Source organism: Phaseolus vulgaris, chromosome 3 (assembly GCF_051622355.1).
Source record: "Phaseolus vulgaris cultivar YP4 chromosome 3, ASM5162235v1, whole genome shotgun sequence".
In the NCBI taxonomy this organism is placed as follows: domain Eukaryota; kingdom Viridiplantae; phylum Streptophyta; class Magnoliopsida; order Fabales; family Fabaceae; genus Phaseolus; species Phaseolus vulgaris.
This window is the reverse complement of record NC_143500.1, coordinates 54,811,894-54,835,352: the sequence shown is the minus strand read 5'-3', so window position 1 is coordinate 54,835,352 and position 23,459 is coordinate 54,811,894. Positions and strand designations below refer to the sequence as shown.

General features: G+C 32.5%; 2 protein-coding genes across 2 annotated transcripts; one reads left to right on the top strand and one right to left on the bottom strand.

The window, feature by feature from the left end:
* The first annotated feature begins 4,567 nt into the window (after positions 1-4,567).
* Positions 4,568-10,623, top strand: LOC137808792 (Eukaryotic translation initiation factor eIF2A family protein). The gene is made up of 13 exons (XM_068610074.2): positions 4,568-4,737; positions 4,823-5,177; positions 5,546-5,732; positions 7,105-7,339; positions 7,428-7,496; positions 7,958-8,059; positions 8,258-8,298; positions 8,957-9,090; positions 9,391-9,454; positions 9,545-9,641; positions 9,724-9,845; positions 10,053-10,075; positions 10,172-10,623. Exons 1-13 carry the CDS (start codon positions 4,698-4,700, stop codon positions 10,257-10,259), a joined length of 1,557 nt encoding a protein of 518 aa, XP_068466175.1. The 5' UTR covers positions 4,568-4,697; the 3' UTR covers positions 10,260-10,623.
* Positions 10,624-16,093: 5,470 nt separating this feature from the next.
* Positions 16,094-23,413, bottom strand: EMB2777 (Sas10/U3 ribonucleoprotein (Utp) family protein). The gene is made up of 17 exons (XM_068610063.2): positions 23,199-23,413; positions 22,331-22,475; positions 22,079-22,170; positions 21,784-21,898; positions 20,591-20,739; positions 20,273-20,419; positions 20,003-20,115; positions 19,726-19,813; positions 19,132-19,311; positions 18,427-18,600; positions 18,247-18,321; positions 17,971-18,104; positions 17,762-17,888; positions 16,901-17,169; positions 16,755-16,815; positions 16,596-16,664; positions 16,094-16,489 (listed from the first exon to the last, which is right to left on the bottom strand). The coding sequence occupies exons 2-17, from the start codon at positions 22,446-22,448 to the stop codon at positions 16,358-16,360; spliced, it is 2,043 nt and encodes a 680-aa protein (XP_068466164.2). The 5' UTR covers positions 22,449-22,475; positions 23,199-23,413; the 3' UTR covers positions 16,094-16,357.
* Between the last annotated feature and the right edge of the window lie 46 nt (positions 23,414-23,459).

Here is a 23,459-nt window from a genome sequence, read left to right as displayed (position 1 = left end):
TGATGTGAGAGCAGTTTTTCAGCATCGGGTACGTTCTTTCCGACACCCGGTCCCACCAGTTTTTTTTTTTTCTCTCTAGAACAGACCTAATCCGTGACCCCACCACCCCCACGCGCGCCACGCTCTCCGTGGCCTGCAAGCGCGCCCCTGGTCCACGTGTCTCCCTCTGAGCGATTCGCGTGCAAGGTGTTCTTGAAGGTCGCGAGATGTTTTCTGGGACGGTGGGGTCCACCCAACGCCTCTTGTTTCTACGACCGTGCGCCCCAGAAGTCCACCATCAAACCATTTTCGTCTCCCTTTGCGGACCCTCCCTTCAAGTGGGACCCACGCGCTTTCTCTTTCTTTTCTCTTTTTAAAACAATCTCATATCAAAATTATTGTTACTCGTAACTGGGTTTAGTTTAACCAAATCAATTTTTAAATAATTCATCTTCGTAAATAAAAATTAATTCTATTTTTTAAAACGAAAAATATGAACTAATTATTATTTTTAGAAATTTATTATAAATGAATAAAATAACATTATTGTTTACTCTACTTTTCAATGTTTTAAACCTTTGTTTCAATTTGGTTTCTTTATTTTACTCTTTGGTTTGTGTGATATGAACCGCAGGAGTCAAATTGTTCAACAATTCCAAAACGCGCTTCTTATTAATTATTGCTGTCAGAAGTTGAAAAAATATTAGTAACCACGTTTTTATATTTTATTAAAAGAATTAGAAACTTTATTTTTTAAATTAAAATCTTTTATTTTTTTCAATTCAAAATTTAAAGTTTATCTTTTAATAAAAAATAATTATTTACGTAATACTATTTTTTTTAATGTTATTATATATCATTTCTCACATTTTTTTCTTTCCCTTACTTATACAATTTATTATATGTTATAACAAAATTACTCTATCACAAGTCACTCTAAATAGATAAGAAAAGTAACATGGAGACTTCATATTAAATAAAAGTTTCAAATCGAAAGATAATTAAGTGTTAAAAATTATTATTTTTTAATTGTAAATGTTCCCCTATAATTATTTTCGTTCGATTTATAGAAATTAACTTAGTCAAATTAAAGGTGTTTAACTTTTTGGTATTTTATGAAGGGGTATCTCCATCAAATACAGGGCCTAATATTCTATTTATTGTGTGATTATCAAGTGAAATTATATTTTGTACAAAATAACAAAGTTATAGTTGTAACTCTACAAATAATTTTATATTATTCTTTTAATAACTATCATTGAAGTTATTGTGGAGATTTTAAAAAAAAAAAATTTGATTGAGATTAATACCAAAAACATGCAAGTGTAATACCTCATGTTATATTTCAAACAAAATACAAATTTTACTTCAATATTTGTCTTTATTATGTAAGTTGTGAAGGTAAATTCAAATATCAATTTATATAACAATATTATACTATTTTCATCTCAAATTATAAGTTTAATAAGTTAAAGACCTGAATCTTATAATATTTTTTATTAAAGTATGTTGATATTCTATAAAATTTGAGACTTAGATCTAAAATAAAACTCTGATCATGAGACTAAAATGATATACTTTTATCTTAAAAATATCAATCATTCAATAAAATATTAATTAAAATATAAAAAACTTACAATTTTTTTTAATTAGAGTAAATAAAATCTTAAAAATATGTTATACATATATAAAATAAATTAAAATTACATATAATAATTTTTTGTAATATTGAAATTCCATGTAATTTGTAATAGAGATATTACTAAAAGTATCATACCCAGGCTTTTTGTTAGCAAAACTCATTTACATTTTATTTTATGTTTTTGGTTTTTAATTGAAAATAGAGTTTCATCTTAACATTACGTATACCTTTATTTTTCAAATTGTTAAAGCAAAAATCCAAATTTCAATGAATAATATGAAAATGGAGTTTTATTTTATTAAATAAGCTAAATACAATATAATACTTCTGCTACTATATATTCTTATAACCTACTATGCTGAATGAAAAATGACATTAAAATAACATCTCAAATGTTTGTTGTTAGGGAGAAACAGATAGTCTTTGAAAAGAGTTTATGAAATTTAGATTGGATAATACTATAAAAAATTTAATAAATAGAGATTAATTATTATTATTAAATTTAAAATTTAAATAATTTATTGTTAAAATTTTGACAACTAATGTGATTGATTTGATGATTAATATTGTGTAGTTGGTGGTTGGTCCATCACACTAATAATAATAATAATAATAATAATAATTATTATTATTATTATTATAAGGCAACGGGAATTAGGGCACTAAACAAGGAATCTTAAACCCAAAATAATAGAATCCAATTACAACTTAAGTTACTAGAAAACGACATCCATATCATTATCAATATAAAATTCAAGTTTCCATGAACCTTTCTCTATGCTTATCAATATTATTAATAAGCATAACAACCCTTCATAATCTAATTAATATTATTCAACTCAACGGTTGATTCAATTATTAGATCTATAAAATAAAAATTTAAAAAATACTTTATGCAAAGATATTACTTCCTTTTGTGGTATTTTACATGGCAAAGTATACGCTATAAAAAATAAATAAATAAAAATCAATTTTATAGAAAAAAAATATTTAGTATTTTAAAAATTAAAAAAATTATAGATTTTTAAATTAATTTCTATTATTAATAAATAGTTATTTAATTAGTATTATGTGCCTAAGTCTTACATAAAGTAATATCAGATTCTCAATAGAGTATTTAAGTGTTTTAGGTTTCTCACCTTAATAAGTAGCTTTTGAGGTTAGATTTTCCAACTGCTTGTGTACTTATCAATAACCTAACAGAAACTTCTAAAATACACAAATTTGAGAAACCAAGCATTCAGTTCTTCACTTTCAGATACCAAAAGCATATATTTCATTTCATTTGATCCATCAAACTTAATGATGTTCATAATAGCAGAAATCTATCTTTGCTTCAATACCACTTTGTAAGCCTAACTCAACCTTATAAAACCAGCTCAACCCTATAAAATCAGCTCACGACGTTGAGGTTTGCACTCACTTATATACAAAGAAAGGCTATAATCTCTAGTCGATGTGGGATCTCCAACATACCCCTCACGTCGCCGAGACTGCTAACTCATGCGTGAAACTATATATTATGGGCGGTCCGATAATGATGGCACGATAAGCTCAACACACACACTCGCTATAATAGACTCGAAATTACTCTGATACCATATTACGAAGTAGACTTTAAACCTAACTCAACCCCATAAAGTATATAATCATTTATTCCGATACATGTTCAAAATTACCTTATGTCAATTGCCATACAAAATTACCTTATGTCAATTGCCATAATTGCATTGCCTCTTACTTGGTGGAAGAAAATCATTTGGTGAAAATTCCTAAAAAGTGTGAAAGAGGATTCGTAGTGTCCAATTTTAAATTTAGGCAACTCAAGAAAAAAAATAATACCCTGATTACAGATCTGACATGTTGTATTCCCTTTCTTATTGCACCATCTCTGCATACAATTCCTATTAGCAAACTCACCAACATATCTTACATTACATGGAACAGAAAATTGCTTTCAATAAAACACTTGAACTAATTCAACAAGCCATTTCATTGAGACAAGTGAAAACACTGCAAAAAAAGGGTTCTTAAAAGAAGGGTACCAGTCCATGCAACATGGCTTTATGGGAACAAGAGATAATGTCATTTACTTGTAAAACATTCATCACCACTCTTCTACTCTTAGACAAGGAATCACATATAAATTATAATATCTATCACAAATAGTTCAATTTGTTTATAAGACTACAAAATTTGAATTTTATAAGACTCATAGTTTACCAACTGTAATGCATTTCCTTTTATCCAATCATTAGTGTCTTCTCTATAATAAAAATAAATTTAAAAAAAAAACAATTAAATTAAAAGGTTGTTCTTTTATGTAGAATTTCTATGAACTGAAAAAAATCCTATATTAGTACTGAAGTTATACTTCTTATAATAATTGTTGTAAAAAAAATATATTATTGTACTGGTAGGGTTCACACGATCAAGATTTTGATTCGGCTAGTCTAGATCGACCTACATGATCAACCATGAAATTGATTAATGATGTAACATTTGCTAATCTACTTTTATCAGGCTCATTAATAATAAATGGTTCACAATAATTATATAAATAAACACAAATCCTAAATAATCAGGTATGTAATCATCTAATACTAAATACTGAGTGTCAAGTATCAAAGTTTGACTTGAACATCAAAAATGTCTTTTGCAGGTACCATTTGAGTTCGAAGTTCAAAAAGAAGACAAGTGAAAAAACGAAAATAATAAAAATTCCTAAAAAAAAAAAAAAAATACCGATAATCTCGTTATATTAATTCCAATCCCATTAAAAAATAATTATAAATTATATATTGAAGCATGATTAAAATATAACTTTTACATAAGTAAACCTAAAATTCTATTTGGGTACACATCATTTCAAATTCATCCTGGCAAATACAATTTATCTCTTTTTATAACAAAATTAAAAAATATCCATTTTAATAAATTTAAAATAAAATTGTACTATTTTGGTAAAAACCTTCATTCTTCTTTACACCACCAGAGAGAGTTGGTGCAGAGTAGCAGCGTAACAAAGAGAAGAAGAAGCTTCGGTCCTCGTTTCGCTGAACTTCAATCGCTTCCAATGGCGTCAAATAGCCAATCACCACCTCTCGAGATATTAGGTATTCATCAACCAACACCAACTCCAACTTCTCTCCGATTCAATCGCTTTCTCTCTCTAACTTTTCATCTTCGCATCATTCACAGTTCGAGAACCTGAAAAATTCTCTCTCTGGACCGGACCACCCTTCTCCGACGGTCAACCCGCCGTCAAGCTCGACAAAGTTAACTGCGTCAATGCCAAGTTCAGCGAGGATGGATCCAGAATCATGGTCACCAAATCTAACTCTCTGATTACTGTGTACGATTGCAGCACTGCTAAAGAGATTAGGGCTTTTGAGATTCCCAATGTCGTTGCCGCTACCTTGTCACCCTGTGGAACTTACTTGCAAACCTTTCAGAAACCTTCGGCGCCGCAGGAGAAGAACGTCACGCTGTGGAAAATCGACACCGGTGCTCCTGTTTACCAACAGTCGCAAAAGAACATGACTAAAGGCAATTGGTGTGTGAGCAATTCATTGTTTGCGTAATCCAAAATGTTATGCCCAATTTATGCTTCTAGTAGATAAACTTATCCTAAGCACTTGTAACGGGAAACAAAGAAGAAAAATTTCAGTAAGTATTTTTCTACGTTAATGCAGAGATAAAAACAAGTTTTTGGAGAAGCTAAATGGCTGAGGTTTTACCTTTCTTAATTTCTTTTCACAAAAACGCTTATTTAAGACGTGACTTATTTCCTTTGGGTAGAGGATAACACTTGGGGAATTGTTCACGGTGTTGTCCTTTTGAATGCAAATGGTTTATTGATGAATGACTAACATTCTTGTTGTGGCCTATGTTTTAATTTAACTATATCTGTGTGATATTCAGGCCTGCGATTCAGTTTAGTTCTGATGAAGCTACCGCTTGTCGGTTGGCAACTAATGAGGTTCAATTTTTTGACACTGGAGATTTTTCTAAAGGAGTTAGCATTCGGTTAAGAGTTCCGGGGGTTGCTGCTGCCGAGCTTTCTAGTTTACCGGGTTCTCATGTAGCTGCATTTGTTCCAGAATCCAAGGTTTGTGTTCCTCAGTAATGCTTATTGTAGTGACTTAGTTTATATTTCTGTGAATGAGAATTTGGTATCATTGGTCATTTGGCATGCAGTTTGTTAGGTTTCTAATATATGATATAATTCTTTATCCCAGTCATGAAAAGGATCTGATAATGCTGTTGTGTATTTATGATGCTCAGTTACTCAAGTGGTTTGAGATAACTCAAATAACTTACTACGTAGTTAACAATTTGGTCCTTTTGTACTTTCTCATTTCAGTCTCTATTGATTTAATTTGTCGTAATTGGTTTTGGATGAATACAAGGACCAATTTGAAACAAATGAATACATTCAATAGTTCAATTTATAAAATCAGTAAGTGTAGGGAGCCAAATTGAGAAATGTAGTATCTTTCAAAGACTCAGCATTTTAGATACTGATTATGCAACCTCTCCTTCTAACAAGAGCTCTATGTTTGGGCATTGTATATTCATTGGTGATAACCTGGTGTTAGAAAAGTAGAATATTAAGCCATGGCATCGACTATTTGCAAAAAGTGTAGAAGTAGAACATTGAGCTGTGGCTGTTAAACTTAAACAGTTACTTTAAGAATGTAGATCCGGGGAGGTTATGCAAATGACACTCATTTGTGATAGTCAAGCTACATTCCATCTCCTCTAATTCAGTCTTTCACAGTGACCAAACACATTGAAATAGCTCGTCATTCCTTAGAAAGAATTTATTTGGAGACATTACTGCTAGCTTTGTTAGATGACCAATTTAAAAGTGTTTTCACGAAGTTTTTTATATGTCCACATATAACTTTCGTATGATATGTAACAAACTTGGTACAAGTTAGCTATATGCTCTAGCTTGACAAAAATTGTTAGAAAGATTGTAAATAGAGTAACTATGTATTTTATGATATTATTTAATATTTAATTACAATAATTAGGGTAATTGATAATCCCTGAATTTATTGCTTTTAATATAAATAATATTTTTCTGTGTCATCAAGACATGGATTCCAATACATCTCTCTCATCTCTCTTCCTCTAAAAATTATTTTTAATATATCAACATTCACACAAAGAAATTATTGATAATTGCATTTTCCTGGGTTTGTTAGATCTATTGGTAGCCTAAGAATGACTGAGGTCTCTATCTATGAAAATATGTGCTCCTAGAGACATTTTATTATTGGAAATCTAATCTGATTTTATTTGCTTATGGAATCTTCCATATTCCTTCTGTCCCATTGATAGTCAATATGGATGAAATAAAAAAAAGGTGTAGAGTACAGATTTCTATCCTATGTGGCAAGCATATAGAAATAATGATTATTTATCACACCCTTTTGATTTTGATGCTTATGTTATGAAGTTCTACCTTGTAGGGGATTCCTGCTAGTGTACAGATATTTGCTAGTGGAAGTGCATCTCAAAGTCAACCTGTTGCTCGACGTAGCTTTTTCCGATGTTCAACCACCCAACTTAAATGGAATCACGGCTCCACTGGGCTTCTAGTGGTGGTGCAGTCAGATGTTGACAAAACTAATCAGAGTTACTATGGAGAATCAAAATTATGCTATTTGACTACAGACGGAATGCATGAAGGACTTGTGCCTCTCCGTATGTTCTTTCTGCTTGGAAAATAACTGATAATTGGATAATCTCTATACTAAGTATAACATTCTATTTTTTAAAAACAAATTGACAGGGAAAGAGGGGCCTATTCATGATGCTCAGTGGTCATATTCTGGCTTGGAATTTGCTGTTGTGTATGGATGTATCCTTTTCTCTGTGGTATATACAATATTATGATAGGCAGCATGTACTAAAGTTCCCACTATTTGATATTTGCTGAAGAGCAGCTAGCATGGAATATTAGGGGCAAGGTTTGATACGTTATACACAAATAGTACTTATGGCAAAGTCATTAACCCATCTTGGAGACAGACCATTATTTTTGGATGATTATATATCTATGCTAGGTAATGCTTTTGAAAAATATACTAGAGCTGCTTCTTTCTATCTTTTTATTTCAAAGACCTAATCCCTCTATATATGGATTTTGATAAGCCATAATACAACAAACTGGACAATATGTTTCCTGCTTAGTTTTTTATGCCTTATGATTCGTACCATTTTTAAGAAATAAGATGGTGGGTATTTTGGGTACATGTATTAATGACTTTTTAATGGTTCTTTATGGATCCCTCGAATGTATTTTTCCTTAACCTGTTTTAGTCATGCCTGCTAAAGCAACTCTGTTCGACAAGAAGTGCAATCCTCTTCTAGAGCTTGGAATTGGTCCTTACAACACTATTCGTTGGAACCCAAAAGGGAAATGTATCCTTGGCTGGTGAATTGATATTCTCTGCATTTAGTCAAATAAATTTTAATCACTTATCAGATGGAATATTTCTTTCTTTCTGGTTTAAATTTTTAAAGAGCCCCCGAGGGTTGTGGTAACAGTTGAAATTTGAAGTGGTTCAATATTCTTATGACAAGTATCTAAATTTGGGTTCCTTGATTGTTAACTTCCAGTTTTGTGTTTGGCTGGCTTTGGTAACTTGCCTGGTGATATGGTATGTTCCGACTGTTTGAATCATTATGCTCTGTTCTGATTTTTCCTTTCCGTGGAAAAGGTCTGATGTGTGTTTAGCTTATCTAGGATGTTGAAAAACAAATTGTCTTACTACCACTTCTAGAGTATAAGAATCAATTAAGGGTGTGTTTGGGTAAACAACTTCAATAACATCTGAATTCCTGGGGACTTGTACCATATATTTGACCGTGAAACATATTGGAATAAGCTAAAATATAAGTTACAATAATAAAATTATTGAGAGGCACTATTTTGATAAATTAACTAAGCTCTTCTAGACATCCCTTAAAAGTGTTTTGTTCTCTTTCTCTCAAGTGAATCCCGTTCTTATTACTCCATTTTTTCAATGTTTATTAACATGAGGTTCTTCTTTTTAGTGCACCTCTTTTCAATTTATTTTGAAGAAATATTCACTCTGATTTTGGTAGCTTTGAAAAAAAGTGATTATTTCCAAATAGTGGTGGTTCCCACAGATGCACATTGCATTTTTGTATTTAGTTATTAAAACAATAATTGAAATGAAAAAGAAATCACAAGTATCTGCTGTACTTCCATATGATTTGGGCTCAAATTCATACAAGATTGCAAACACATGCTTTGTATATGGACTTCATTTGTTTTTCATGCTTATGTGCTAGGTATTCTGGGATTACATAGATAAAAAGCAACTTGGAACCACTAAGGCTGAATGGTCTGTGACTAGTGAATGGTCTCCAGATGGGTGCTATTTCATGACAGCTACAACAGCTCCAAGGCTTCAAGTTGACAATGGGTATGTATTGTTTGTGCCATTAGCAGGACCTTGAATTTCTCAATGCCTAAAATATGCATTATTTTGTTGTTAGTTTAAAGATGTCATCATTATTGGCCCGTTTATCCGTTTCCATTGATTTGATCATATATAGTCAATGATTAATTTGAACAACACTAATACGTTTATCGGGCAATAATTCAGATGATTTTTAGGAGGGCATTTTACTTATTGTTAAATGTTGGTTTCCACCTTTTTGGTGATCATGATCTTATTGACAAAGATCTTATTAACAAGATCTTATTGATTCTTCTATTGAAGGATCAAGATTTTTCACTACAATGGGTCATTGTACTTCAAGAAGATGTTTGACAAATTATACCAGGTCAGCAGTGTCTTTTTCTTTTGCTGATCAATTTGTTTTTCTTAGCACCTTTTCACAGATGTTACTGAATTGCATGCAAACTATTTGCAGGCTGATTGGAAACCAGAGTCACCCAGTAAGTTTGGTGATATTGCTGAATTAATTAAGTCTCTAAATTTGGTACAACTTGAAGATAAAAAACCAGCAGGTTCGTACCATGCTTATAACATTTCGTTTAGTTATTATGAGCTATATTATTTGTTATTTGAAAGACCATTACCTAATTGCAGATCTAGGACCACCAAAGTCAACCCAGACTTCAGTAAGAGCCTCTTCTGCCAATCCCCCAGCACAAAAACCTGCTGCATATCGTCCACCGCATGCTAAGGGTGCAGCTGCTATTCAGGCACAGGTACACAATCTATGATCTGTCACTGTTTCTATTTTTAATTGTCAATATAAATTTTCAGGAATACTTAAGCATCGTATAAATTTATAGTTGCGAAGTGTTCTGAGTGTTAACTCAAATTTTCCTGTATATCCATGTTTATGCATCTTGCCTTGAACTCTTGGAGTTGACTGGTCTTTACTAATGCCAAAATTATTTGTATATTTTCAGTTATTCGGAGAGACTCCTGCAGAGTAAGTACCTTTCCTGCACCCCCTCTTCCTTTGTTTTATTCTTAAGTTCATATGATTTATATTCTGTTACGAATGGCTCTTTGTTGACTAATTTAGACCACTGAGCAAGAATGCATCACGAAACAAGAAAAAGAGGGAAAAACAGAAGGAGAAAAAGGCTGCTTCTGATGCCAGCTCTTGTTAATGGAATCAATGTTCTTCCTGAAGCATTCTAAATTGCTCTGCTACTAATGCACTCGCCCACCTCGAAATTTGAGGCTTCAGGTTTTGGTTTACTAGATTTAATTGGATCACATCTCTGGCAGTGAACTTTGGAAAGTTTTGGTTTGCACAGATTTTGAGGTGATTGAAGTCGTTTTGTAGGTTTGTGCTTTCATTAGTTTCTAGTTGGGATATAAAAGGTGGAAGAAGATAAATCTCATTTTCTCTTCCCTAAAGAAGTATTTATTGTGAGAGAAGTGAAATTATACGTAGGTCACATTCTTTTGTTTCCTGTTGGGATATAGAAGGTGAAAGTTGAAGATAAATATATTTTTCTTCTGATGAAATATGCATTTGCTGCAAGAGAAATAGAATTATAAGTAGGATGCTGCAGGATTATAAATGCTTACAAAGTACTAATGGAAATAGCTAGGGAAACTTTTTAAGTTTTTAGTTTTGATTTATGTTCAGAATTTCATCTAAATAATCTGTGTAGTAGTAGGAGTTAAGGGTAAAAGTTTTAGTCTCAAGTTAAAAGTAGGTCATTGCATTCTTCACTCCCACAATTTGAAGGTGCACACCATGGTGTTGGTAAAAGACTAAAGTGTCCTTGCTTCAGATTTATAAAATGCTTTTCGGATTGTAAATTTTAAAATGGATTTTTGGATTCAAAATATATTGCATAACCCGAAATTAATTTAAATTAATTTTTTTTATAAAAGTAAGTTTATTAATAATTGATGTCATATCTGGGTACGGTTTTTTTCTGTCTTATAAAACTATTAAATCATGGGCATTTCTTCTTACACCCCGTGTTTTCTTCATGTACTTCATTAACATTAAAAATCATTACTATTACCTTCTTATAAGAAAAGTTATGCAATCTTGGATCCGGAAGTCACTTATGGATTGTAATTTTACATTTCATAAGTAGTTTTTTAAGGAAGAGACGTGTAATCCAAAATAGATTTTGGAATGATTTTTGGAAAGGCTTTCTCATTGCATAATTTATAATAGACTTTTGAAAATTATGTGATTTTTTTTTATTCGCAATATGGACTCTTGAATAAAAGTGTAGAAAGTAGGATAAGATTTTATAAATTTTGGTAGAGGATAGTCTTGATTTATATAAAATTTTTGAAAAAATATTCTGAAATAATTTTTGTCTGGTAAAAATTTCAGATCAAAAGATTCAATGAATAAGGCGTAGTAAGTCCCAAACCGAAAGTGAACAAAACCAGTTTTCCAAAAAAAAAAACGTCATGATTTTTCTTCCCTATATCTCCTTTTTGTAATTTGAATATGGACGTGTCTCCTTAGCTGGGTGTAGAAAACATATGAAAGTAGTGAAATTTTTTGGAATTTTTCAACACTATATGGACCCAAAATAAAATTGCAGAAAGTAGGGCAAAATTTCACAAATTTTGGTAGAGGTAGCCTTGATTTGCAGAAATTTTCTGAAAAATTCTCCCGAAATAACTTTTTGTGAAAATTCCACGTAAGAATATAGACTGAATTTGGAACAAAACGCGATAAATTTCACCTCAAATGGATGACTATTCACCTAGGAAAAACTTCAAACAGTTTCACTGAAAATTGAACTATCCTTTCAACCATAGCGGTGATGAATAAAAAATTTATTGCAAATCTTGTGGGACGAATTTAGGGCTCAAATTTGAGGCAAAACTCAATACATACAATGAAAGATGTCTAGTAAAAATTTCAGACCAAAAGACCCAAGGAATAAGGTGTAATAAGTCTCAGACCGAGAGTGAACAAAACAAGTTTTCCGAAAAATAAACGTCCTGATTTTTTTTCCCTAAATCTCCTTTGTGTGATTTGGTTATGGACTTGCCTGCTTAGCTGGGTGCAGAAAACATATGAAAGTACTTGTGTGAATTTTTTCGAAATTTTTTGACACAATATTGACCCATAATAAAATTGCAAAAAGTAGGGCAAAATTTCACAAATTTTGGTAGAGGATAGCCTTGATTTGCACAAATTTTCCGAAAAATTCTTCCCAAATAACTTTTTGTTGAAATTCCACTAAAGAATCTCGACTGAATTTTGCACAAAACGTGACAAATTTCACGTCAAACAGATGAGTATTCACCTAGGAAAAAACTTAAATAGTTTCACACACAAACAAACCTTCCTTTCAACGCTGGCATTGATGCATAAAAAATTTATTGCAAATCTTGTGGGAGGAATTTGGGGCTCAAATCTTAGCCAAAACTCAATACACACAATGACGAATGTCTGATAAAAATTTCAGACCAAAAGACCCAATAAATAAGGCGTAGTAAGTCCCAAACCGAAAGTGAACAAAACAGGTTTTCAAAAAAAAAAACGTTCTGACTTTTCTTCCCTATATTTCCTTTTTGTAATTTGAATATGGACGTGTCTCCTTAGATGGGTGCAGAAAACATATGGAAGTAGTTGTGTTAATTTTTTCGGAATTTTTCAACACAATATGGACCCAAAATAAAATTGGAGAAAGTAGGGCAAAATTTCACAAATTTTGGTAGAGGATAGCCTTGATTTGCAGAAATTTTCTGAAAAATTCTCCCAAAATAACTTTTTGTGGAAATTTCACATAAGAATATAGATTGAATTTGGAACAAAACGCGATAAATTTCACCTCAAACGGATGACTATTCACCTTGGAAAAAATTGAAACAGTTTCACACAAAATTGAACTATCCTTTCAACCCTAGCGGTGATGAATAAAAAATTTATTGCAAATCTTGTGGGACGAATTTGGGGCTCAAATTTGAGGCAAAACTCAATACATACAATGAAAAATGTCTTGTAAAAATTTCAGACCAAACGACCCAAGGAATAAGGCGTAATAAGTCTCAGACCGAGAGTGAAGAAAACAGGTTTTCCAAAAAAAAACGTCCTTATTTTTCTTCCCTATATCTCCTTTTTGTAATTTGAATATGGACGTATCTCCTTAGCTGGGTTCAGAAAACATATGAAAGTACTCGTGTGAATTTTTTCAGAATTTTTCAACACAATATGGACCCAAAATAAAATTGGAGAAAGTAGGGAAAAATTTCACAAATTTTGGTAGAGGATAGCCTTGATTTGCAGAATTTTTCTGAAAAATTCTCCCGAAATAACTTTTTGTTGAAATTCCACTGAAGAATCTTGACTGAATTTTGCACAAAACATGACAAATTTCACGTCAAACGGATGAGTATTCACCTAGGAAAAAACTTAAATAGTTTCACACACAAACAAACCTTCCTTTCAACGCTGGCATTGATGCATAAAAAATTTATTCCAAATCTTGTGGGAGGAATTTGGGGCTCAAATCTTAGCCAAAACTCAATACACACAATGACGAATGTCTGGTAAAAATTTCAGACCAAAAGACCCAATGAATAAGGCGTAGTAAGTCCCAAACCGAAAGTGAACAAAACAGGTTTTCCAAAAAAAAAACGTTCTGATTTTCCTTCCCTATATTTCCTTTTTGTAATTTAAATATGGACGTGTCTCCTTAGATGGGTGCAGAAAACATATGGAAGTAGTTGTGTTAATTTTTTCGGAATTTTTCAACACAATATGGACCCAAAATAAAATTGGAGAAAGTAGGGCAAAATTTCACAAATTTTGGTAGAGGATAGCCTTGATTTGCAGAAATTTTCTGAAAAATTCTCCCGAAATAACTTTTTGTGGAAATTCCATGTAAGAATATAGACTGAATTTGGAACAAAACGCGATAAATTTCACCTCAAACGGATGACTATTCACCTTGGAAAAAATTAAAACAGTTTCACACAAAATTGAACTATCCTTTCAACCCTTGCGGTGATTAATAAAAAATTTATTGCAAATCTTGTGGGATGAATTTGGGGCTCAAATCTGAGTCAAAACTCAATACATACAATGAAAAATGTCTTGTAAAAATTTCAGACCAAAAGACCCAAGGAATAAGGCGTAATAAATCTCAGACCGAGAGTGAACAAAACAGGTTTTCCAAAAAATAAATGTCCTGTTTTATCTTCCCTATATCTCCTTTGTGTGATTTGTTTATGGACGTGCCTGCTTAGCTGGGTGCAGACAACATATGAAAGTACTTGTGTAAATTTTTTCAAAATTGTTCGACACAATATTGACCCATAATAAAATTGCAAAAAGTAGGGCAAAATTTCACAAATTTTGGTTAAGGATAGCCTTGATTTGCACAAATTTACTGAAAAATTCTTCCGAAATAATTTTTTTTTGAATTCCACGTAAGAATCTCGACTGATTTTTGCACAAAACGTGACAAATTTCACGTCAAACAAATGAGTATTCACCGAGGAAAAAACTTAAATAGTTTCACACACAAACAAACCTTCCTTTCAACCCTGGCATTGATGCATAAAAAATTTATTGCAAATCTTGTGGGAGGAATTTGGGGCTCAAATCTTAGCCAAAACTCAATACACACAATGACGAATGTCTGGTAATATTTTCATACCAAAAGACCCAATGAATAAGGCGTAGTAAGTCCCAAACCGAAAGTGAACAAAACCGGTTTTCCAAAAAAAGACGTCCTGATTTTTCTTCCCTATATCTCATTTTTGTAATTTGAATATGGACGTGTCTCCTTAGCTGGGTGCAGAAAACATATGAAAGTATCTGTGTGAATTTTTTCGGAATTTTTCAACACAATATGGACCCAAAATAAAATTGCAGAAAGTAGTGCAAAATTTCACAAATTTTGGTAGAGGATAGCCTTGATTTGTAGAAATTTTCTGAAAAATTCTTTCGAAATAACTTTTTGTGGAAATTCGACGTAAGAATTTAAACTGAATTTGGAACAAAACGCGATAAATTTCACCTCAAACGGATGACTATTCACCTAGAAAAAAAATCAAGCAGTTTCACACAAAATTGAACTATCCTTTCAACCCTATCAGTGATGAATAAAAAATTTATTGCAAATCTTGTGGGAGGAATTTGGGGCTCAAATCTGAGTCAAAACTCAATACACACAATGACAAATGTCTGGTAAAAATTTCAGACCAAAAGACCCAAGGAATAAGGCTTAGTACGTCCCAGACCGAGAGTGAACAAAATCAGTTTTCCGAAAACAAAACGTTCTGACTTTTCTTCTCTATATATCTCTTTTGTGATTTGTTTATGAACGTGCCACCTTAGATGGGTACAGAAAACATATGAAAGTACTAGTATAATTTTTTTCGAAATTTTTCAACGCAATATGAACCCATAATAAAGTAGGCGAAAATATGGCAAAATTTTACATTTCACATAAGAATTTTGACTGAATTTTCGACAAAACACGAAAATTTCACATCTGACGGATGAATATTCACCTAGAAAAATAATCAAACAGTTTGACAAACGAAACTTCTTCCAATGATATGGTTCGGTTCGATGTTTGTCATCAAAAACTAATTCAAATCAAATTTCATGATGTATTATATTTATTATTTCCAGTGTTTACTTTTTAAATACAAGTAAAATTTGAATATGTGTAGATATTTGCATTGATAAAATAAAATTATATTCGAATCTTTTCATAAAAAAATTAAATAATGTTAAGTGAAAATTTCCACAACAAAAAACAAAAAAAACAAGTTTACAAGTCATTTTCTTTATATAGTGCTCAACTTTTTTCTTCTTTTTTTCTTTAATACAATACTTAAAATCATACTTGAATTATTCCTAACACTATTAACTTCTACAATTGTAATTCTTTCTCTAGTCGCTCTCATTGTTATTGTTTCTAACATTTCTCTACAGTAGTTGTTTCCCTTTGCTCAAACTAGAACAAAAACCATTTACCTTACAATGCTGAGACAAACAAATGGTAAATAAAATTTTGTAAATCCTAGAATCTTATATAATCATTCGAACAACAATTGTTGCTAAAATAATATTAAGCTCTATTTGATTTTTCGTTAAGAACTTTAAAAACTGGGAAAATTGCAAAATCTTAATATGCCATATATGCTTTATCTCCAAAATATCTCAACTGTTGTAATAAGCAAACAAAACTCTTCCATACATGTAAACGAGTCAAAATTGGATAATTTAGGAAAGATGGTGTGAAGATGATTGAAATCAACTCTTGAATCTGATGCTTCTACTCACAGCTGCATTAATTCCAGAGGATTCCCCACCATAAGGAGCAGTTGGTCTCCTCATACTCTGAACCTGTCCCTTACGATTCTTAACAGCTTTTTTATGCTTTAGCTGCACCACATTAGGATAACAAGAAAAAAACCCAAATGTCAAACAAGAAAGATACAGTTAACCAACAAAATTTGAGGACTTTGTTCACCCCACCCAGAATGAGTACCTTGTAGTTCTTCCTGGGATTCTTTTTTGCCTTGTTGCGACTGCGAGTTAGTCCCCTATTCTTCTCCATCTGCAGAAATTGGTGACAAGGAAAAAGCTTCAAAATTTGAAAGAAAAGATGAACAATTCAATTAAAAACCGTAGTAGATAGAGTAAGAACCTGAGAAGAAATTAAGCGCTTCCCTTCTAGAATCTCTGGCAGTGAGGAGACTGAAGTGTTCCTGTAAAAAAAATCAATCTTGTTACAAAATTGAAGAGGGTGGCAACAATAAAATTGAAATAGCCAAAATGGTACCAAAATTTCACCTTGAGTAAGCCTCGGCTTTGGCTGCCAGTTTTGCAGCTTGCAGTTGTTCCACTTGTTTGTAAAATTCATTTTCTGAGTCCCCACTTCCAACATCATCTGCATCCTCAACCTCATCAGGTCCAAGGTTACCACCCATTTGATCATCCTCGTCATTGTCATCATCATCCTCGGTCTTAATTCCAGCTCCGGCCAACACCCGAAGCTCATGTTTCCTTCGTCTTTCGCCAATTTCATCTCTCTTTGGTAAATCATCATCACCAGAAACCACCTTACTCAAAAGAAGAGATCAGTTAGCTGTTAACAGGTTTAAAAAGTGAAATTGTTGTATAGCCTTAACAAGAGCTTTTATTTAGTAATTAGTACAACACAAAAATTGTTATTAAAAATATACTGAAACATCTCTCAATATTAGAGAAGACTCTGGGACTTCTTTGTAGGATATATTACTATATAACAAACAGATTACGGCAAAACAGAACTCTATGATCTTTTTCAGATTGTACATCTAACTTTATTTCCCTGCTAATAGATAGAATATAGCTTCACAATGACACTGTTTTGGATTCCCAGAATATTCCTCCACCTGAGGTGGGAGACTATCCTAGCATATGGCTAGGCACTGAAGGTGGGGGATCCATCCGGATGAGATTTTTAACACAAAAAGGTCCTGCGGACTTGGGGTTTAACCAAAGCATATTCAAGGACCCAAGTTCTTCCACTAATTTTAACCAATGTATCCTTGATCAACATAGAGTGGTTAAGATCACACATTTTTTTAAGTAAAAATCTACATGACACTATAAAATTGCAAATGGAAATAGAAATCACAATTCATCAGGAAAAACTTTGAAGTTCAGTACCTTGGGTTTCTTCATATTTGCATTGAGGAACTGTGAAACCTTTTTGTAGCTAGAACCATTAATCAGTCTCGTTTCCTCATTGACATCCGCAGTATCATCATTAAAATCATCATATGTTTCAAGCTGGCTGTGAAATTTGTAAGTGGCTAAGTTCCAACATGCTTGAAACAGGTAATTGTAATATAAAGAATTGAAGAATAAAGTTATACCCATTAACTGGTCTTGAACGCTTTGTTCCATTAGTAGGCTTTGGAGCAATGTACAGACCCTTTTTCTTCAGTTTTTCCTCAAGGGAAGCTCTAACTTTTAGCATCTCTAAACTCTGTGCGCCAATGTGGTCCTTCTGCCATGTTAAGGTTGATTTCAGTAAATTAATAGCCTTTCGAACCAACAAAATTAAATCAAATAAAAAGGTAATTTTTTATTCAATAGAAAGTAGAAACAAAGTAATAGAACAAAACATCATGTCATGATCCATAATTCACCTGAGGTTTAACTTTTTTTGTTTTCTGTACACCATCCTTTGAGGATCCCAATTTTTGCATATCTTGCTTGCAAGGCTGCAGCAACACACAAAAAAAAAAAGTTGACCGTTGAGAACATTTTTTAAGGTTATCATTTGGAACAGATAACAATAAAAGCCAAGATTAATAAGTCATGGCTACCACTGTTTCTTCATCTGATTTGGCAGAGACAGGAGGCTGCTCTTGGTTTTTAATGATAGAATCAATTGTCATTGGAGAAGTCTCATTATCTGACTTTAATACTGCTTCTAACCCATTATTTCCAATAAGAAAGTCCTCAAGTTCAACTGGAAGTTTTGAGTCAAGTTGTTTCATCTGTTGAGAGAAGCACACATTAGAAATTTGCAAAATCTAGGAAAACAAAGTTCATCTCAAGTCTCATTTGTGGCAATTGCACATCAATGTTTAAATGTCAGCAGATAACAGTGCACAGTTGATGACATCGTGTTAGAAAATCAATTCACTAATCTAGCATGAATTACACCAGTTTTTCCATTGTGTGAGCAGGGCTGCCAATATAGGGTGTATGCAATATAATAAATTATCCAATATAAGCTCATATATTTCCAATAAATTTAGTTGAAACATTGATTATTTAATAAAACAGGACTAATGAAGAAATGTCAGTCACATCATATGTCTATGCCCTTTCAGATACTACTTCCAGGTTACTTCAGTAACGGACAGTATAAAGAAAGTCAAGGCAGGCATGAATAACTGATATTTTGGCTCTCCAACTGACAGAAGCTATTTATATCACCATGTCAACCATAATCATATGGCAAATTATTTTGGAAAATAGAACCGTACACTCATAGCTGTTATGTAGTTTGAAAATAACAAGACCTTATCAGATAATTTCTTGATCTCTTCAAGGCGAGCTGTTATGGGATGATCATGGACTGACTGCCCTTCAGATTTGAGGAGAAGGTAGAACGTTATAGCTTGGCAATAGGACAACAAAATAAGCCGCTTCAACTCGAAGTAACGCACTTCTCCTTCCATAACTAGTTCCCCCGTTTTAACCTGTACAAAATATAAAAATAATTGTAATGAAATACACTGTTCATGCAGGGGAGAGGTAATTACCATAAGAAAACAAGGGTATTGACCACTTATTTTATATTAACCCCATAACACAGGTAAATCAAGAGGCAGAATTAAAAGCATTTATACACTATAATGATCACAGCAGTATAACTTCCTCTAACAGGGGTCCAATATCTCAGTAGAAAGAATGAAATAAAGAGAACACATTGCTAAAAGAAACAAAAAACATAGCGAATGAATGACAGCAATAACAGGAATTCCTCCCTAGATAAATTATTGATAGATATAAAAAGTTCACTGACTCTTCTATACAAAATAAGTACTTTCATATTTATACAGGTTGAACTCTTTCATGGATAACAGAAAAAGAAAAGCCAGAAGAGCAAAAACCTTGCTTAAAAGTGGGTTAATTTCACATTCAAGTTGTCTGTGTGCCTCATTTAGTTCAGACAACCACCCAACTAATTCTGGAGCAGACCTGGAAGGAGAGGATAGTCACTAGTCAAGAAGAAGCATAAAAGTTTTAATACAAATATATCTGAATATCTAATACTGTTTTAATCCATTAGTGAATATGGCAGAAATTAAGCTAATGTAATGCATGAAAAGGTAACATCACAATTTATAACTCAATCAATATGCTGAAAGATAAAGACAACATCCCAACCTATATAAAACATTCATTTGCTCCTCCTTTGACAAAGCATTCAGTTCATCAACACTGAAAATTATATCTCCATCCAGTGGCTTTATTGCTTCGTTTCCTTTATTTGATGCCTCCTGTACATACATATATAGAAATTCACTTGAAGTTTATAAACAGATATCATACATGCCCTCACCAAATGATGAATTTCCCTATTTTTCCTTCCTCCGTCATAATGCTCTAGTAATATGAAAATTGACCACAAACAATAAGGTAATCAGCAGCACTCACCTTCAAAGTTAATTTCTCATTATCTTTGTCTCCACTTAAATCCACAAGGTCATAGTCTTCCATTGTTAAGGATTTTGCCTTCTCCCTTTGTACTTGTAATGCCAATTCTTCCTCTTCTTTTGGGGCCTCATCATCACTTGATTGAAGCTTAAAACAAAATCTTATGATCACTCAACAGAAACAATAAAATGCATAAGGAAACTAATAAATGTTAGGCTAAAGATCCACCACCAGGAGAACATCTACGTATTGATGGTTTGAATGTTACATATGGCAACATTTTTGTTTTGCTTTTACATGCATTGCTCAAATTCTCACCTCAAAATTACGATTCTCAGCACCATGCGAGAATATTTTCCCACCTAAAGTAAGTTTATAACCTTCCTCGTCTTCATCTTCATCAGCGTCGTCAATTGTATCATCACCTTCCCCAAACTTTGAACGTAAATATTTCCTTTGCCTAATCACTATGCACAACATACACATTGATTTAGTGAGATTATGAAACAACAACAAAGTATTATCTCACTAGTTGAGACTAGCTACATGGAACATCCAAACATCATTCGACATGATTAGAACCAAAGCTTCATATATATAATTATACTTTCTTGAAATTACACCATTTAGTGAAATTACACCTCTTGAATAGAATATGCTCCAAAAGATTTGCACAAGTACTCAAAGGACTTAGCAAGAATTCTTTTCATAAGCCCAAAACTATAAATACATTCTTAACCAAGAATTTCAACAAACATGAATTCACTAAAGTCCACCACCAACATGAGGACATATTAGCGCCTTTTATTTTTACAAATTATTTATCAATCCAAAATTTTATCTGATTTAAGCTATTTGATTTAAGACCATGTGTGTTTTGGTGCCTGTGCAGATAAACGTAATGGACGTTTTATCCAATCCATCAGATTATAATTTCGCCATTTTATGCATTGGAATGTGCAAACCGTTATCTGAAACACCCAGAACAAGAATCTAAACATACACTAACTAACCATGTTTCAAACTGACAATAAGATTTGATAAAGACAGATTCATTAAAAACTGTGGTCTTTTTAAATCAATATATACTAACAACTGCAATACTTGTAAATTTGTAATTTTCCAATCTCTATTTCAAAAACAAGTTACAGATAAATAGTCTTTAAATTATTAGAGGTTGATTGCAAAAGGCTGGATAGTCTTTATATTAAAAGAAGGTTGTAACAAAATGTATCATTAATACCCCAACCTTTCAGGAAAGGGAGCAAAGTACACATAAAAGGCATGCATTGTGATTTGATATCATAGTCCAGCAAACTCTTTAGCTACTGCATTTGAGTAGAGATAATATATTTTCATAAAAATTATATATATACAATGTCTCGACTAGGAACCCCACCATCCATCTCTATCAAATTTAATAGAGTACTTCAAAGATTCAGATATGCAAATTTTTGTGTGTGTCTGTATGTATATGTGTGTATATATCAAACATAAATTATCATACTTACTCTTTGCCAAAAGACCATCCCCATCATCATCGTCATCATCATCTTCCTCATCGTTGTCATCATCATCTTCCTCACTGTTGTCATCATCATCTTCCTCATCGTCTTCATCAACATCCTTTGACCAATATATGAAAGAAAAAGAAATGAGACAAAATATACAAATTGTCATCAACAATCCTGTTCTAGTTGCTAAACAACAACTAACACATAGAAGGTTGATCTGTCATGTTTCGAAGAATTTAAAGAAAAACTTCATGCAATTTAAAAAAAAAAATGAGATTACGGTAACCAAAACCTTAACATCAAAAAAGGGAAGTTCCTCGTCTTCATCTGACTCTTCAGTACCATCATTTATGTTAAGGGGGACAATGTCCCTCTGCTTATGAACTGCAAAATCAAAGCATCAGATAAGTGAGTTAGCACAAGCAGGCCAAAATCATAAACATTAGAAGAATGAAAATTCAAAGTGTTGGTCACAGTAAATGAAAAAAAAATTATTGCATCTCTGAGAAAAATAAATGAATAAAAATGAACAAAATGGAGTTACATGTATCAATCTCATCATCCATGTCGTCACTGGAATAAGTATCATGCTTGTATTGAGAACTTGTTTTAGAGTTTTTGACTTCTTTCTTCTGATAACTTCTACCACCTTTCTTCCCCATACTATTTGTGCGGTTCTTCACCACCAACTGGAGAAAACATAGAAACCAAATGAATGAGGAGTGTAAAATTCCCACCTAGTGAAGTGCAGAGAAAGAAAAGATAAAGAAATTGTGTAGAATAAGGATCAAGTCCTTCGCATATTTGATTCCAAGACTAAAATACTTAAAGTTACAAACAAGGATTAATTCACCATTCTTCCCTTCAGCCGGCACCTAAGATTTTTTTTTTAAATCTTCACAATGATTTTACCTACACTCTCAGACACTAATACAGCCTTAACTTAATCTGTATAGTGATATATCTCTACCAGTTATTTTCTAACTAATTTCAATGTTATTCTTAATTGACTCAGATCTAAATACCATTTTAAAATTCAAATAAAATCATTAATAAGATTTACAAATAAAAGATAATTACATTTATGTATTCGTTTTACTTTTTATTATATCAGAATAGAACAAAAACACCGCAGACTTTCCTAACAGTAAATTTAACAAACAGTCACAAACCAATATACCGGAGCAGTGCGAAGCAAGTAAATGCCAAGGGAACAAAACAACATAAACCAAAGTATTTGGCAGCAGCATAAAGCTCTAAACTTTAAACTCATTTAGCTCCAAAAATCAAAACCCATTAACACAATAAGGCTCTTGGAATAAAGTTTGACGAAAATTAAAAAAGGGGTAGGCGTAAAAATTGAAAGATATTAGAATAGAGCGTGTTTGTTGGGAAGAAAAGGTGGAGGGTACCTTGAGAAAAGTGGCGAGTGAGTGAGGTGGAGTTCTGAGAGGGCACAGTTGGAGAACGCGAATGGTGTTGAGAGGTGCACTGAGAAGAAGAAGGTATTCTGAAGGAGAAAACCGCAGCCGAACCGAGAGAGAAGTATGAAACAAGGTCTAAGGGTTTAGTCCAAAGTGCTAAGAGAATCAAAATAATGTAAAGAAGGAAATTTTTTATTTTGGAACAAATCTTATTTACATCCTATCAAATTTTAAATATATTAAATATGT

Coding starts and splice junctions, on each gene's coding strand:
- LOC137808792 (XM_068610074.2), top strand. CDS start 4,698: ATGGCGTCAAATAGCCAATCACCACCTCTCGAGATATTAG. Junction 4,738..4,822: donor ACCACCTCTCGAGATATTAG/GTATTCATCAAC, acceptor CATCATTCACAG/TTCGAGAACCTGAAAAATTC. Junction 5,733..7,104: donor CATTTGTTCCAGAATCCAAG/GTTTGTGTTCCT, acceptor TCTACCTTGTAG/GGGATTCCTGCTAGTGTACA.
- EMB2777 (XM_068610063.2), bottom strand. CDS start 22,448: ATGGGGAAGAAAGGTGGTAGAAGTTATCAGAAGAAAGAAGTCAAAAAC. Junction 21,899..22,078: donor TTCCCTTTTTTGATGTTAAG/GTTTTGGTTACC, acceptor TATTGGTCAAAG/GATGTTGATGAAGACGATGA. Junction 16,665..16,754: donor AGCGCTTAATTTCTTCTCAG/GTTCTTACTCTA, acceptor CAATTTCTGCAG/ATGGAGAAGAATAGGGGACT.